Source organism: Megascapheus bottae, chromosome 2 (genome assembly GCF_031878675.1).
Source record: "Megascapheus bottae isolate mThoBot1 chromosome 2, mThoBot2.hap1, whole genome shotgun sequence".
NCBI classification, from domain to species: Eukaryota; Metazoa; Chordata; class Mammalia; order Rodentia; family Geomyidae; genus Megascapheus; species Megascapheus bottae.
In genome coordinates, this window is record NC_143510.1 from 58,529,941 (window position 1) to 58,548,522 (window position 18,582).

Genomic DNA, 18,582 nt, shown 5'->3' on the forward strand with positions numbered 1-18,582 from the left:
AATACCAGATACTTACATGTGTATATGAACATAAGAAAGGATCTGAGAAGATTTACATCAAACACATGTAAGCTAGATTTTTCTAGTGTGATTTCACCATGGAAACTTCTCATTCTGCAAAAGGAAGGACCTGTTCACATCCTTTGCAATCACTCTTAAAAACTTTTTTCCCTGTGGAATACGTATCAAGTAATCTCATAGTATAAAATCCAGAGAACTGATGGAGTATTAGAAGAAAAACATTAGAATATGCTACTCTAGAGAGGTAGTAAGAGATTGAGAAATTTTAACAGAAAAAATTTATTATTTTCACTCATTTAAAAATTACTGATTTATTCAGCAAATGTTATGATTGCAGTTTTAAAACAAATTCTAAGAAACAGAGTTAGAGGCATTTAGAAAACATTTAGGAATATTTTAGTAGCAATAATTACAACGGAGAGTTGGATAAGTAAATTTGATAAATATGTTTTTACGTCTTTTATTGAGGCACATTGCTGGGAAAGAAAAGATGGCAAATACATCAATATATGTGAGAATTGTCCTTTAGGATATATTTAATAAATCAGGAGTTTTGTTTTAATTTTCGGGGTGAAAAAGAAAAATGTAAATTTTGACATTTCTTTTCTTCTAGAATCTCTCAGATTTTTTCCTGGAATCAAGAGTGTCAATGGCATATTTATTTTTTTGTCCATTGTGTTTAATTTAGATTCGAGAATTGATATGGGGTATAATGTAATTTATGAAATTTGCAAACTTTACTATCTTTCTAATGAAACATATGCAATGTTAGGCAAACAGTTTTCAGCATGGGTAATCTAAAGAAGGGCTCCTTTTCTTCTTTTTCCTCCTCCTTCTCTCCTCCTCCTCGTCCTCCTCCTTTTTGTGTGTGTGTGTGGGGGGAGATTACTTCTCATCTACCCACCAGCCCATGCTTCCCAAGGGGGAGAGGGAAGGTATATATATATTTTTTTTTTTGCAAATCTTTTTGATTGCATGTGAAAAGTAGAATGGAAATGAGCCAGTGTGTTTTTAATTTTTTTTTCTGTTTGGGCTATGATGTTCTAGTGAAGACCCATACAAAAAAAAATTAAAAACAGGGAACTTCAACTTTGTTATACATTTCACAACCAATCAGATAGAATTGAAGTTAAGTGATTTTCCCTTCTACTGTTGTCACTTGATGATGACAGTGCTTAAAAAAAGTCTCCTTTTACTCATATCCTTTGTAAGAAATAAAAAAACTGTGTTTTGGATCAAGACATGTTTTTGATATTTTTGTAAATGCTTAGCTTTATGGTCATTTTAAGTAAAAAAATGATTATATTAAAATTTGAAGAGTTGATAAATGACTTTTTGCCATTCAAACAAGGCTGATAAAATGAATGCTTGCATATGAATTAAAACAATAAGGTATTTGTGATATGAAAGTAGAATACAGAGATGTAAAATATAGCCTCTATATTACAGATATTAAAGTGAATCATTATTGTTCCATTGGGAAGAATGTAGTGATGGACCTTTCCATTGCCTTCTCTCAAGAAAACCATGCAGCATCACAAATCAGCATTTACTGTATTGAACTTAATTTGTTATATTAATATTAAGTTATATTAATAAGCTTTAGATAGTATGTGGAATACATCTACTCTTGTTAGATTATAGTAAGAAATGAAACAGTTTTAAAACTCACTCCTTATATCTCCATTTTTCCTCTTTCAAATCTGAGTCTATAATTTGTCCCATTTCCTGCCTTTGTAAAATTATATACCTCTCAAAGGACAAGAGACTTTTACCATCTTGATTTGTACAGAGTTAAGCTCTGTCTTCTTACCTAGATGGAGGTGTTTTTTTGTTGTTGTTGTTGTTTTTTTTTTTTTTTTTTTGTGAGTTATGGGGCTTGAACTCGGTCTGGGCGCTGTCCCTGAGCTCTTTAGCTCAAGTCTACCACCCTATCCTTGAGCCAAGCACCACTTCCTATTTTCTAGAGGTTAATTGGAGATAAGAATCTCAGGTCCTTTTGTGCTCGAGCTGGCTTTGAACCATGATCCACAGATCTCCACCTCCTGAGTAGCTAGGATTACAGGTGTGAGCCACTGTGCCCAGCTAGATGGAGTTCTTTTCCCTACTAGGATCTTCTCTGGCATTCTGAACTGGTAAATATTGTTTCTATGACTATCTGAGTTTTCTATATTCTAATTGTAACTCAGCATGGTCAGTCTAGGTGGCCAAAGTGTAAGAGTATCAATGTCTTCTTTCATAACTCTGCACAAATCTGTTCCCTCAGTCAGAAGTTCAGCATGTTTATTTGGAACTTTGTGTTGCTCATCACAATTCTTCATTCAGTATAGATGGTTAGTATATAGTTTTGTAAAGTATGGCTCCACATTAGGATCCATAGTTTATATCTTCAAAGAATGTGTAACTATGTCTGGACAAACAGTAGAACCAACGCAAGATGTTTGATGATAATTTCATCTTACTGTATTTGTCCATGTAACTTTGCAAAGGATATACACTAATAATAAGGGTGATAGAAAGAGGTAACGTTAACAGTGTAATAGAACTGAAAGAAAAATTTGCTTGAAATTTCTTCCAGATATAACTTTTTTATACTGTCATTATGGAAACCAGAGGACTAATTTTGTCATTCACCTATGTACCACTAAAACATGGTATTGCTTAATTTCAGAAGTTTAAAATGGGGTGTTGTCTTGGCATTGCTTATAATGTCCAGTGAGGTTAATTAGGACTCTGTGTATGTATCATTACAACTAAAGCTAGCCTATACAATTATTTCATGTGAAGTAACAAAAAATAGTGGGAAAGCATGAAATATGATTACTGTTATGAATAAAGTCATTTTAAATCATATGTGGAGAAAAATCTTTTTAAAAAAAGAAGTAATTGCTTGCCTTATAATTGCCAAGAATTATAGTTTTATTTCACATACATCATAACTAGGGCTTGCAATTCAGAAGATATTAAATTGAAGGTAAATGTAAAAATGATGCTGCTTTTAAAAATTGAAACTCAAGGCCCTCATTTGATTATCTCTTTATTTATGGATGTTCTATATACCTGTGGTTACTTTGAAGAATAGATATATCAAAGTGTTTCAAAAGGATATAGCATTTGTTTTAAGGACCATTGTTTTTTTGCTACGCTCATCCAAAATTCATCATCAAAAACATATTGAGTATCTTCTTTCACATGACTCCAGGTTGAAAATGATGGTCTGTAGTTTAAATGGGTTAATATGTCGTAGACAAAGTAAATTAGAATAACTTTCATGTTGATTGTATATCCAAAGTTTTGCCAGACAAATGCTTTCTGAGAACTGTTTTGAGTATAGCACTGAGGTAGAAGGATGTTCACTTAAGATTTCTCTTGTAAGTGAAAACAGGTAATGCTAAACAATGTTTGTATTATGATATATATAGTAAGCTAGACGCTGGTGGTTCATGCCTGTAATCCTAATTACTCAGGAGGCTGAGATACGAGGATAGTGTTTCAAAGTCAGCCTGGGCACAAAAATTTGTGAGACTCTTATCTTCAATTATCCCCCAGAAAAGTGGAAGTGCCACTGTGGCTCAAGTGATAGAGCACCAGTCTTGAACTGAACAGCTCAAGGACAGCACCTAAGTCCAGAATTCAAGTCCTATGACATATAGATAGATAGATAGATAGATATAGATATAGATATAGATATAGATATATGTATAGATAAATTTCCTTGCCTAAAAGCACATTCATATTCATGTTTTGCACATGCATCCATGTTTCCTGTTCCTCTCTCTGCCTGTGATGTATAAACTTAATATTTTCAACTTTTTCCCAGCACTTTTTTGGCCTGTGTTTGGAAACTTCTTTCAGACATTAGCACAGTGAGCTTGCTCTCTTTCTTCAGTGCTTTGGACAAAGACGGTCACCTTCTTGCTGAGATCTTGCCTTTACTGCTGTTAAGACTGCAGCCCTAAACTCCTAGCACTGTTTAATCATTATTGGATGGCTCTAGGTTTGCTTTTTTCTTATTGCATACTTGCCACCTTCTAAGAGATTGTATAATTTACCTGCTTATTATACTTTATCTGTCTTCCTATATCTCTTATGTAGAAGAAGCTCCATGAAAGTATGTTCTTCAGTTTGTTCTCTGCCAAGTATTTAGAATAATGTCAGCACATAGTTGGTTGTCAATACATAATTATTGAATTTATTTAACATAGTACCTGGCATTTTGTAAACACATTTTTATTAGCCATAAAAAGAGGGTTTCTTGTATGCATGCATATAATGTGCTCAGGTAAATTTATTTTTCTATATTTCTCTCTCTTTTTTTTTTTTTTGCTTGTATTGGGGCTTCAAGTCAGAGCCTCTTATTCACTCGACTATGTGCTGTAAGGCTGGTGCTCTTCTACTTGAGCTTGTTGCTTGTTGGTGATGGAGGCTTGCACACTTTTCTGCCCATGGTGACTTTGAATCTCAATCCAAGAGGATTGACCTCCAGTTTTCAATCTCCTGAACATCTAGGATTCAACTTTTAAAATAAGTTTTAACATGTTTTTTTAAGAAATGCTATTTTCATACATGTGAATGAAGTACTTTGAACATTCGCCTACCAATATTTTTCATTATTCATTTTTTTTAAGGAAAGGTCTTAGATTAGTGGTCCTCAAGGTATCTTAAATTGTTAGTAATATTTTTAAAGTGGAAATTCATTGCACAGTTTTTCATGACAGAAATATGTTAGGGGTTTCAATCAAACAAGATCTTTAGCCTTAGTTTGTAGAAACCAAAGTGTCCTGACAGTTTAAATTGTATGCTGATTTCAGGAGTGTTTTTTCTATATATGAGAAAAAAATGAGGCAAATTAGGGATTTTTCTACAAGTAGAGAACATTTCTTCCCCTTGAGTTTTGCATTTTTCCCTTAAATTTTTATTAAATTGCCAGAGTGCAAACAAACAAAATAATTGTTCAGGGAATATATTATATATTTTATTCTAAAAGTGTATTTGTTTTAAACTTTATAATTTTTATAAATTCCCACACATTCTAACTATGATAAGCCTAGAATAATTGTTTATGTTCCCAATATGACAGGTTAATAACTAATAAAATTAATTAAATCTTATGGTTAAAAATGGAAGTATTCTGGAGAGAGGAAAAATGGAAGTATTCTTCATTTATACCACTTTTAAATGTTGCTTGTAAGATGTTTAAACATGAACTTTACTCTTTTAACCTTAAGAACTCAAAGCAAAACAAGATATTCTTATGTTTTATGATCATGAGAAAAATATGTAGTAGATTCCTTTTTTTCTGACAAAATCAAAATTTTTGTAGAACCAAAATTAAATTTCTAAGATCTTTAGGTTTTGTTTAGTTTAGTTTTTCTACACTGAAATATAAAATTTATGACTTAAAAGTGTTTTAAGCATTTAGGTAACAGATCTGATTTACTCCTTAACAGAAAGTTAAAAAGCCTTTCAACATTTTATAGATATAGTGAAACTCCTGTATGAACCTTGCACCTGACCCTGTGTTGAAGGAATGAATTTAGGGAAAACAAACATTGACTAATGGACAAATGTATTTACTTTTCTTTGTATACTACAGTGGTTATAGTTTTTGAAAAGATAGTTGAAATTTATTGCATCATTTGAGAAGGATGTACCATTTCTTTTCCCTTTACAGAAATATGTATGGATTTGCAATCAGACAATGTGGGTTCAAGTTGCAATGTCTGATTTGTAAGTTACAACTTTTGCTGGTCTCAGTTTCTATACTTGTAAAATGGTCACTTCTAGGATTATGTTCATAGAAATGTGCAAGGGCACATAGTAGGATGCAAGGTCTGATTTTTACTTTCTTCCTTCATGTTCCAGATTTGCCAGTTTTTTAAAGATAACTTAGGCAAATACTAATGTGAGGGAATTCTTATAGAAAAAAATGATCAGTAAGATATTGATACTCTTGGAAATATGTAGTGACTGACTTTTAAAATCCATGAAGTTTGGCAGCGCATAGTTGGAGCAGTGATTTGTGTAAGGCCATATGATCAGGAAACAGGAGCACCAGAAAACAAATTTTTTTGGGGGGGGTGTCATGGGGCTTGAACTCAGGCCTGGGTGCTGTCTTTGAGCTGTTCAGCTCAAGGCTAACACCCTACCCTTGAGCCACAGCCCCACTTCCCATTTTCTAGTGATTAATTGGAGATAAGAGCCTCTCTCGGCTTTTTATTGCCCAGGCTGGCTTTGAACCTCCATGGTCAGGATCTCATCCTCCTGAGTAGGTAGGATTACAGGTGTGAGCCACTGCTCTCGGCAAAGCAAACTCTTTTGTAAGTTTATTTTGCTGTACAACAGGAGCATTTCACTGGGGGTCCCTAACAGTCTGCCTAAGGCCCCAACATGAAATAGCCTCAATCTAAAAAGACATGTTAGATATTAATATGGGGTCAAGATAGATCTATCTATACCAAAGTTACATTGTAAAGAATGGATTATGATAGGATACCAAAGGGGGTATTATTACTCTTTCAAACATATTTGTGTGATATTTGTATACAGACACACACATACACACACACACACACACGCACACTTCTGCCTTCAAAGTACAATATTAAAGCATTTAAATAAAGGGAAACATCTTTCCAACATAGTTCTAAGCCAATTTAGAGGTCATTCAACAGATGTCACTTAATACTAATGTTAAATTACCTCGTGTAATAAGAAAATTGCAGTACCTAAGTGAAGATAGTAAAGGGAAACCATCCAATGAATTACTCTAGAATTTCAAAATAAACTGATATCTTTGAAATTAACAGTGGCACCATATGACTTCAAAAAAGTAAGTCTGATAGGGAGCAAGGAAATCAAGAGACAAAAATGAAGCTTGTCTGTGTGTTTATATATGCCAATTTGAGGCTAAGTTAGAAGAGCTAATGTAATAATATAGCTTTCACTTGTCCAAGAAATACATTATTATTAAACTGTGTAGCAAGATATTTACTAAACTCTGACTAAATTCTCATTGAGTTGTTTAGTGTAACATTAATATAATTGTTTTGTTGCATATATATACATATATATATCCTTTTGCTATTAAGTTTACTTAGAAAGCCTTACTGTTTTGAGAATATAATATGGCCAATGAATAAAAACATATAAAATCTGACAGCTTTAAATAATCACTAGCATTTCTTCGGGAACAAACCCCACTTACAGTTAGGAAACAATATTTATATTTAAGGTTGAAAAGCCAGGATGTAGGAAAATTTTGCTAATTTGGAAGATGACCTTTAAGTGCACCAAAACCAAATAATTTGTAGGCTACGACATAGGGCACATTCCTGCAAAATTTGTGTGAATACTGCTTTTAGTGGTTCTTGAAAGACAAACAAAGCTGGAATGAAATCTTTATTCACTTCACAAATAAGATGGAGGCTAACAAAGGAATACAGCAGCACTCTTTCAAAGCTCACCATTAAAACGAGGTCTCTGTAGCACAGTTAATGAGATGGCTCATGGTGGAAAACAATCTGTTTTTAAGAATGTTTAGATCAAAAGTAATTTCTAATCTATGAAATAAAGTCTCCTCAATACCCTTCATTCACCAGTAAAGCTTTTATGTTTGTATTATTTACTTCAATCAGATGTTTTCAATTTTACCTTTTTTCCCCTGTACAAATAGTTGACATGGTTCATCAATACTGACCAACAGTTTTATCCTTTCACTTCAGAAAAGAGAGATTTTTGGAGAGGGAGAATGAAATAGAAGAAACATCTTTGCTTAAACGATTTGCAAGCATCTGTGCTTTAAGCTACTTTTTATGAACACTCCTTAGTAAATGACTCAAGGTAAAAAAGCAGAAAAGCATTCAATGTTAGGAAATTGCAACCCAATACCATGTAATTTAAAACTGCAGTTGCTTCTCTCGTGCTAAATGACATACAGATGGGTAGCTTAGTTCTCTCAACTTTGGGAACACAATTGGTCTTTTTGTATGAATGAACATATACTAACGAAAACATTTCAGATAAAATTGTGCAGTTGTAGTTGTAAAGATTTTAATTACCGTGGCCACAGGAAAGAAAAATTTTAACCTCAATGTTTTGTCATGTTACGTTTTTATTTAGTGAATTTCTGACAAAATTAACAAAAGCACAATGGTCCCAACAAATAAAAACAAAATTAACTTTTAGGATATTTATAGTGAATTGAGTAGAATCTCCCTCAACTGTTTGAGAAAGAACTATTCTTCAAGCTGTTGAGAAGCTTTCCTTTAATATTCTTCAGGGAAACATTTCTACTTGTAATATTAAAAAATGTAGCTAGTAGATATCTGGATAAAGCCTGATATATCATGGGGTCCAGTGAGCTGGGAGGCCCAAATACCATTTGTGATGTTCCAGCTGTTCCCGTGGTTCTTTGCGGGCCAGGCAAGGGCAGAAGAAGCAGTGTGATTCCCTCATGCCTAGCCAAGGGTCTACCTTTTCTGTTTGTTCTTTTCCTGCCCCATGTTTACTGATAGAAAATCAACCACTCTGTCTTGGTGGCCCTGATTCTGGAAGTTGATATCCTTCTTCAATCCCACAATCAGAGTAACTGGTTAGTTAATTTTTTCCGTGTTTAATTTCCCTGCTCTCACATTCTGTGATGTTAGATACCTTGAAAGTAAAAGGAGTAGCAAGCATTTCCACTCCTAAATCATATTTCTTTGTATTTCAAAAGAAGTTGAATTTAATATTCAGAGTAGGCTTTCTTTAGAAACATCAAAACATGGTAAGAAATCTTTACATTTAGGACCATCTGCAAGCTTCTTACTGTGATGGATGGCAAAGAAAAGCAATTTTACTGTGAGTAATGGCTGCCCTGTCCCAGAGTTATATTTCTTTTCCATCATTTGTGCAGGTAAAATAAAATACTACATATAAACAGGTGTTGTCTGAACATTTTGCTGCATTCTGTACAGATTGAAATAAAAGCTGCCATTGTTATTAGAGTCACTGTAAAATTAGTTCACCATTCAGATACACTTAATCAGTTAAGTCTTCCTAGATACATGTTGCTAAAGGTCTTTAACTCACTTTTCTTCTTTGCTTTGACTTTTCTTTCTTCCTGTTTTCTCCTTTGTTTAGAACTTTTTGATTCTGTTAATAGAAATGCTTTATCCTATTCAAATCATTTCCCTTTGAACATAGTAACATACTAATCTTTAGAGAAACTTCTGTTTCTATGGACTGTGTAGAACTTGGTGAAATTTCTGATAGGATCACAGAGAAGACCCAATTTCTAGTTGGAGAAAAATATGCCTCTAGAGTTTTCAGAAAAATAAATAGCATGACAGTCAAATCTTCTAGAATGGAAATGAAATGATGATGGTTTTAAGCTATTCAAGATGCAAAATTATCAAATGCAGAGTTATGTTTGACTGAATATGCCCAAAGTCTTATATGCACAGTGTTAATAATACATTTAATCTTTGTAAGAATTTTTTTTTGTTTTCTCCATTTTCTTTTATTTGATCCTCATGCCTATGAAGTCTAGAATAACATCTTATATAACCCCCAGAATGTAAGAAATTTTTAATAGGATTTCTGGAGTATTGAGAGATATACAGGAGGATACCACCATTTTGTGAAATTCAGTAAGTTTTTCATATCACATCCTAGAACACATTGTCACAGTGACAGTAGCATCTTAAGAAATATTCTTTTTAAACTTAGTTTCTGGTGCATTAGGGAGTGGTTTGGTCATTGACAAGTGACTGTAGAAGCTGTGCTGTGGCGGCCAGCCAAAGCAATTATTTAGTATTGAAGCTAAAAGGCCTCCTTTTCCATATCCCCTCTCTTTCCAGGGTCATGTAGGGATAAAAAGAACTGTAAGGTGGTCTTTTCCCAGCAGGAACTGAGGAAGCGGCTTACACCCCTACAGTACCATGTCACTCAGGAGAAAGGGACGGAAAGGTAAGATGAGCTATAATGAAAAGCCATTAAGTTAAAGCTAGTTTTTCCTCATCCTCCTTTGAATCCTTTTCCTTGCCAATTAATTTAAAGAATTCTGGGCTTGCTTACTAGAGTCAACAAATTAGTACTTCTAAAACCTTGGAAAAGTGTGATTGTTTAGGTTAGGACTAAGTTTTATTTGTCCTTTCCTCTGTTTAATGAACACCCTATCTTATGTAAAGTCACAGGGCTTTTGTTAGGGCCTGTTTTAGTTTACAACAAAATGTGTGGAAGTGATTGCGATTTAGGTACATTTTTTGGGAAGACATCACAGTAAGCAAAACCATGAGAGATGTGGAGCTATGCCAGGATGCTGAAATTTTGAAGGTGGCCATTGTAAGTATAGACGTTTTGGCTGCAAAAAGAAGGTAGCATAATTTAGTTCCTTTCTACCCCACTCCAATTTCTTTTTGAAGCACATGTGGAGAAAGTATTTATTGGCTCATTTGTGGTTGGAATGTCAAAAATTTTCAATAACTGCCCTCACATGGCTTTGGTCCTTGGAAGTTCGCCCTAAAGTTCTGAAAAAAAGAGTGTTTGCTTCCAAGACTGTTTTTAGTGAATAAAGTCTCTCTCAGCTGATTCCAGCTCAAAAGTAACCTGCCAAGGTCCAGTGATTTTGTTGTCTAATTTATACCGTGGTGCTTGGCATAAAGCCGTAAGCTTACCTCTGATCCAAATTTATTAATGATGTAACTTTTCATTCATGAAAAGTTACTGAAAGAGCTCTTTACCACACGTGGGATCCTTGTTAATAGGCAATACTCTCTTCCTGTCATAGTATCTACTGTTTACTGACCTTATTACTAAATGCTGGATCTCTGACAAAGTCCACCCTTGCCTGGACAGTGAGCCAGCAGTGGCTTCAACCTCATTTTGGGAGACTTTTACCCATCTTGTTGTGTATATGACTAGCGAAGTGATTTAATGCACACAAACAACCAGAGATTAGGTCATTCTTAAAAATTCTGTTTATAAAAAAATTGGACCTCATAAAGCGGGTGAAAGGATAATAAAAACAAGCTGTGGAGCACATAGACTTTTTGTTGGGCTAGCACAGCTGATTTGTATTAGCTCAATGACCTCCTAGCCTTTAAGATTGTTAACTTAGAAAAATATTCCCTTAAAGCTGCAATATTCCTTTTCAAACCAAAAAATAAAACTTCATTCCAAGTCTTGGCCCCTTTCTGCATTTTCTGGTATACTCTTGACACTGTAGAAAGCAGAAATCTTATGTAATGTGCATATATATATATATATATAAACACATACATATATATGTATAGTGAATCAAACTATAGCCTTTTTATAGGAAAAATTCGTGTGTTACATATTTAAATGTCTTGAAAAAAGATATCTTAAAAATGTTAGCCAAACTAGTTTGAAGGAGCTATCTGCACATTTTATTTTGTAAGTTTGAAATTTATTAGCATTATTTAGATTTCTGCATGTTTTATCCATTCTTATTTTAGGACAAAAAGCCCTTGAAAATATTTATTAGAGAAATGTGTTTTAGGTTAATAATATGTTAGATCCTTGAAAGTAAGGCTAGCTTTGCTTATTTTTTTGATAATCTGTTTATTATTTATCAGTGCCTTTGAAGGAGAATACACACATCACAAAGATCCTGGAATATATGAATGTGTTGTTTGCGGGACTCCATTATTCAAGTAAGTATATTGAAACTTATAGGTATGTAAATATCACAATTGGAAACAAATTCATTATTGGTATGCAATTTAGAATCTTTACTTCTTTTGCTATTTCTACTTCCAAAACAAATGTATTGACTTTAATGGTGAATTGCTGTTATACACTTGTTGATTTAGCAGTGTTGAGATCTTTTAAATATCCAGAATTAACATATATTTCATTAATTACTGTGATTGTCAGAGTTATAGTATTTTGGTGGCATAGAAATATTTCTGTGTTTTTTGATTTTTCTACTTTCAAGTGATGACCCAACATGCATTTATTGTGCCCTATGGAAGCTTCTTCATATACAACATTTAGAGTTAATTATATTTAGCAAATTGGCTATTCATACTTCTTCAAGAAGGGAAAAAAATCTTTATTGAAAGTAATGTGAAAAGTCTAACAGATACTTAAAGATTGATAAGAATAGTAGATAATGTAAACAGTTTTACATTGATCTTATATCTTTAAATATCTTAAGACTTTACCATAAAATAGGTACAAATAGACTTTTTGAACACAATAGTTTATTCAGACAATAGTTTATTCTTTAATTTAAATATCTTATGACTTTACTATAAAATAGGTGCAAATAGACTTTTTGAACACAATAGTTTATTCAGACAGTATATTCAGGAGAGTATTCAGAAAGGACATATTCAGAAAGGACAGTCTTTATATAAAAATATATTTTTTTGAGCTGGGTGTGGTGGCTCATGCATAATCCTAGCTACTCAGGAGGCTGAGTTCTGAAGATCGAGGTTCAAACCCAGCCTGGGCACTAAAGAACGTGAGCCTCTTATCCCCAATTAATCACTAGAAAATGGGAAGTGCAGTTGTGGCTCCAGGGGTAGGGCGGTAGCCTTGAGCTGAAGAGCTCAGGGACAGTGCCCAGGCCCAGAGTTCAAGCCCCATACCCCCCACCCAAAGTATTTATTGGGCCATGAGTGTGGCCTTATGGTAGAGTACTTGCCTAGCATGCATGAAGCTCTGGGCTCAGTTCCTGGGTGCCACATACACAGAAAAAGCCAGAAGTGGTACTGTGGCTCAAGTGGTAAAACTCAAGAACAGTGTCCAGGCTGGGGTTTAAGCCCCAGGATTGGAAACAACAAAAAACAAAAAACAAAAAAAAGTTATTTATCTATGTGGAAAAGTTATTTCCCATTGGCTTGCTAGATTGGAGGTATAAAAAGGGCAGAAATCTTATCTGTGAGTAAACGTTGTTTATTTAAAAAAAAAACTACAGAGTTTCTTAGGGGGAAATCAAGTAATAAGAATATATACTTGTAGTTTGTAAAACTTACTTTATATCTCTCTATTACTGTTTGTCCTTTAATACACTGGTAATCATAGCTTTTTTAAAATGATGGGAAATAGTTCCTTAAAATTTTTGTTTCATACTTTCCTTAAATTCTATAGATTTTATTGCACATTAATATTTGATGAATATCTGCTCTAAATTCTTATGTATTTATTGTTCATGCTAAAAAAGACCCTTCAAATTATCATCCATTTCCTCTCAGAAAACACACCGTCTTTTTATTTTAACACCTTTAGCTGGTGTTGTAATGCTTGATGGAACACTAAAGATAGTTCCTGAGCCAGGGCTGGGAGTTTGGTCTAGTGGTGGAGTGCTTGCCTAGCATGCACAAAGACCTGAGTTTGATTCCTTGGTAATACAGAGAAAAGCCAGGAATGGTGCTGTGGCTCAAATGGGAGAGCTCTAGTTTTGAGGAAAGCCTAAGGACAGTGCTCAGCCCCTGAGTTCAGTACCCGGGACTGGCAAAAAATAAAAATAAAAATGAAAAGATAATTCCTGAGCCATGTTTAATTTGTTAACATCCCAAATGGTAAAAATTTGTCACATCCCTTTTGCTTTTTTGTTTAAATTCTCCATCTCTTTCTCTATCATGTGATTCACTAAAGGACTGAATCTAAGGGAAACTTACTGTCTTTAATAAGAAACAGGACCATTGTAAATGGTTTAACTCATGTGAAATTTTGAATCACAAAACTCCAAAAAAACCTCTTATTCAAACAGATACTGGTGGTAATCAGGCCTTACATTCGATGTTTTGATGTGACGTTGCCCCTGTTTCTTTTAGCATTCTTGTAAAGAAAACTTTTTTTCCTAAAATTTTAAGGACTATGGTTTAGCATTCATATTTTACCCACCCCCCACCTTGCCTTTCTAGTCCTGGGGCTTGAACTCAGGGCCTGAGCACTGTCTTTGGGTTTTCTCAAGGCTAGAGCTCTACCACTTGAGCCACAGCACCACTTCGGCTTTATATATGTGGTACTAAGGAATTGAACTGGAGTTTTTGTACATGCTAGGCAAGCACTCTACTACTAGGCAAAACTGCTGGCCCCTACCTTTTCTCTTTTTAACTGATTGCTTTTCTCTTCATGGTTTCTTATCTATTTATTTTGGGGGCATGTGGAAATCCTTCTTCCCTTTCCCATTGAAGGTGGGTTTGGTTTGTTCTCTGGTCTGATGCAGCTGTTTCCATCTAAAGAATGTATCCCCTGTCCCCTGTCCCTTGAGTGACACAATGACTTTCCGGGTGCCACAAAGCATGGATAGTTGTTTTTTTTTTTCCCATACAAAGTATGGAACCAAAATTGTTGTGTGTATCATGTTTTTGTTTTCTGGATGGAAGGGAGTAACAACAAAATTAAAGCACAGTAGCTAGAAGATCACTCTGAGAAATATAGGGAAAAAAGGAAGAAAGAAGAAGTGAAGTACTGAATTTGAAAACATTTAATCATGTCAATATAGAGTGCTTGTTCCCCAGCTTTCATTTCTGTTATCTAGTTTACACTTACACTATGTGTGTGCATAATTTTCTTTTACTTGAGTGACTTCCTTACAATATAGGCTATTCAATTATTCTCATTTCATTTTCAAACATATATTCTAAATACATTCCCTATTTGAACAATATGCTGCTTTCTTCCTGCTAACCAAGTACAAGAACCTCATTCATAGACTCCTTTTAAACCAAATGTGTAATTTATTCCATGGTTCATATTTTCTGCACATTCACAAATTTTACCAAGTTAGTTTATTTCTTATATAGGACTACTGAATTCCAGTTAGTAAATTAACTGACAGAAGCAAGAGTGTTCTCACCTCTGGTTATTTGAACTTTTAAAATTTCATAAAGTAGATTTATTACACATCAGATAAACTAGAGAAGGCATTGTTAAATAATTTAATTCAGCAAATATTTTGGCTATTCATATTGTGTTTTGGCTGATACTTTGCCAGGCATTACTGAACAAATAGATTATGTTTACTAAACTTTTTTTCCCCAGAAGGTACTTAGGGTCTTATTTGGCATAGTATGAAAAGGTCTAAGTATGACAAAATTTTATTAGTATCTATAAATTGTGTCTGTTTGAAATTCTTTTATGTGTAATTGGAAAATATATGACTGCATTAAGTTGACCAAGGATTCAAAGAAAAGATGAGACTACATTTTACTTGGTAGAGAGAACAGTTTAGTTTTTTTTTCAAGTAGAAGAATGTCATATATGAGGAGAGGAATTACAGATAGAATAGAAGTGGGTATTTCAAGGAAATAAGGAAGGTTGAGGAGGTGGTTTATGTTGGGAGTAGTACAAAATATGGCTGGAGAATTATAGAGGACCAATTAGTAAAGTCCTTGAATACCAGAGAAGAATTTGAACTTGAAATGATAAATTTCATAATGGACATTATGAACTTACAAGTTATGGAATTCCTACTTGAAAATGTCCAAGTCCCAGCCTCTTTATTCCCTGAAGCTCTTCTTATCTGGGCCTCCCAGGGTGAACTTTGTTGTACCTTACCTTTTGTCTGCCTTACTATAGTAAGTGATGCCCTAATAATACATTGCTCATTTCTAACTTTATCATAATTAAATATTTATTTATTGCTCACCCTCATGTTTTAAACTTTTTTGGATAGTATGTGGGGAGCATTTGAATATAGGAATAGCATGATGAAAATGGGAGATAAGTCATCAGTGCACAAGATGGATTCTGGGTATGGAAAGGTGATGGGGTTGTAATAGCCTTAATGGGAAGGTTTTTCCCTTGTTAGCTTATAAACCTCAGTGCTATCAATATGCAACCAGCTCCTGATATTTTTTTTTGTCAGTCCTGGGCCTTGAGCTCAGGGTCTGAACACTGCCCTTGGGCTTTCTCAAGGCTAGAGCTCTACTACTTGAGCCACAGCAGCCCACTTCTAGCTTTTTTCTTTTCTTTTTTTTTTTCCAGCTTTTTTCTATGTATGTGGTACGGAGGAATTGAACCCGGGTCTTTGTGCATGCTAGGCAAGCATTCTATCACTAGGCCAAACTCCCGGCCCCCAGCTCCTGATATTTTTGTTTGGAATTTGGAGAGATCATAAAGAACATGTAATGTTTGCATTCATTCACTTAGTAGACCTTGCACTAACTGCAGAATGATAAATGCAAAAATGATAATGATTATTTTACTAAAATAATATCTAACAGTTATACCAGTTATATATATTTCATGTATACCAGGTACTGAGTGTTTTTACAGAAACTCATTTAATCTTTATAACAACATATATGAGGTAACTGAGAAAGGATAATAGCCCATGAAGATCACATAGTGAATATATAGCTGTATTTAGAAGAGTAAGCTCAATTGTTTTTATAAAGAAGAAAGTTAAAGAATTGTAAAAGAATCTTTTAGTCATTTATCTGATTATTTTGCCCAACATCATTAGAACAAATTGAGCATGTAGATATTGCAATTTCTTGAATAAAAACTGTCTTAAGCAGAAAATCTGTCTTAAGTAGAAAGTTGAAGATCATCTCCATCTATGAAGGGCTAAATTAAAAGCAACTAGATCCTTCATGGCAGGTCATCAAAAAAGACTCGGTTTCAGACTGGTTGTTATCCTCAGGGAGGTGTCTGGAATCCTGACAGACAGTGTCCCGGAGGCCATTGGGGCTGTAAGATGGAGCTTGGTTTATGGACAGGATTCTAAATTTATTTTTATTTTATTTTCCCCTTCCCAATATAATTTATTTTTACATACTGATTTCCCATCATATGTTTCCTCAGGTCATTATATCCTAAATATTTTCCACTGAAAAATATTCTTTCTACATTTCTAAGACAGTTCAAGGCCAGTTGAAATGTTTAATCCTAAAAGTTGTCCCTCTTCCTGGAAATTTGTCTCTATCTTTCCTATATCAAACAGTCAAAACAGAGAGGCTATAAGCAATTAGAAATGTTCAGTACCAGCCCTTATATGTAAACTCAGATTCATTATCTGTAAAGTGACAAAAAAATAAAACCAAATAAGTATAAAAAATAATGGCAGAAAGATTCCTAAGGATATATCAGGTACTCAGCAAATGTTCCATATAAGTGGTTTAACCATGTTTTGGGAATATGTACTATAACAACAGCCTGAAAAGTCTCCTTATAATGTGAGAAAGTGCAGGCTTTATTAGAGTCTGTTAGCAGTAGATATTAGTGTGATGAGTCACTATTCCAGCTGTGTTGCCACATTTCAATGGACCTCTGCAGCAAAACTATTCACACATGCTACATTTCACATGAACCTCCTGTGCAATTTTATTCTAGGCTACCAGAAAATTTAAGCCATTTCTTCAGCACTTTAAGAACATAAGCTCTTTCACTGAGGAAATTCCATTGCAGTGCCCCACACAATTTGCTCAACTATGCCATTTCATGTATGCTGTTTCATTCACCCCTAAAGGAGACTTTTTTCCATTTTAAACTTTATTAAACATGAATAGTCACATGCTTGTATTATAATGGAGTGTACAGACTTAGACATTCTCTTTTCCCTCCCCTAAAGGAGATTTTTAGCATTGAACTTTTTGCCCTTGGATACAATTTTCTGTGTGGCAGGAGGGGATAGAAGAGCTGGGCAAGAAGATAAAGATTTCCATTCCTCCCTTCCACTCAGGTCTTACCTCCTTCAAGTCTTTAAATGCTACCCACAATATTTACTAATTAGCCATTTTAGTCACTATGGAATTCTAGGGACAATACCATGAGCTTCAAGAGTTTTTTTAATAGGACTCTAGCTGGAAATTGCCCATAATTCCAGCAAAGTGCTAACCTTTAAGAAGGTGCACTTAACTTCAAATTTTAAAAGATTTGAATTGCCTGTCACCACATTCTAAATCCTTTAAAGCTCTCTAGTGTAATGAAACTGCTCTGAAGTGAATTCAATTCTGAGTGGTAGCTTACTTAAACTTTGAGTAATTCACATATTATTTTGAAGAGAATGTGAAGTTGACTTCTCCCATCCTATTGACTTTCCTTGTTTTGTCTCCACATACTATATAAGAGAGATGATAGTTTTGAAGGAGTTGCCTTCTGTCTTTACCCTACCTGAACTCTCAGGATAAGATCATAGATGAACTGGAAGAAAAGGACTGTCTTGAGCAATTGGCCAAGACAGGGAGCAAAGAAATAAACAAAAAACAAAAACAAAACAACAACAACAAAAAATCAATTAAACCAAGAGTATGGTCAAAGTGGTAGGGAAAAAAAAAAACAAACCCAGAAGAATAATAGAACAAACTGGGATAAATGCTTACCTTCTCCCTCCAGGCATTTACCAATTATAGTCATGAGAAGAATGGTAAATATTACAAATATTTCAAACAGAGACAAGGGTATATATTTCAGCTTTAGTACAACTGACATTTGAGGAGGGATGTATGGTCAGGCTGCCCTCAGACCAGATGCCAGAGCACCCTACCTTCTACCATTCAGTCAGGACCAAAAGTTTTTCTTTGTTTAGAAATTTATTTTATTTTTTATTTTCTTTTCAGGGTATAATGTATGGAGGGATTAAAGTTACATTCATCA

At 34.3% G+C, this 18,582-nt stretch overlaps 1 protein-coding gene across 1 annotated transcript in view; it reads left to right on the forward strand.

Annotated features, from left to right (window-relative positions):
- Msrb3 (methionine sulfoxide reductase B3) overlaps positions 1-18,582 on the forward strand; it is a 113,665-nt gene that overhangs the window by 32,737 nt on the left and 62,346 nt on the right. Inside the window, exons 3-4 of the mRNA XM_090328018.1 lie at positions 9,864-9,972; positions 11,604-11,681. Of these exons, the coding sequence (XP_090184144.1) occupies positions 9,864-9,972; positions 11,604-11,681 (187 nt within the window). The remainder of the gene's footprint in view (positions 1-9,863; positions 9,973-11,603; positions 11,682-18,582) is intronic.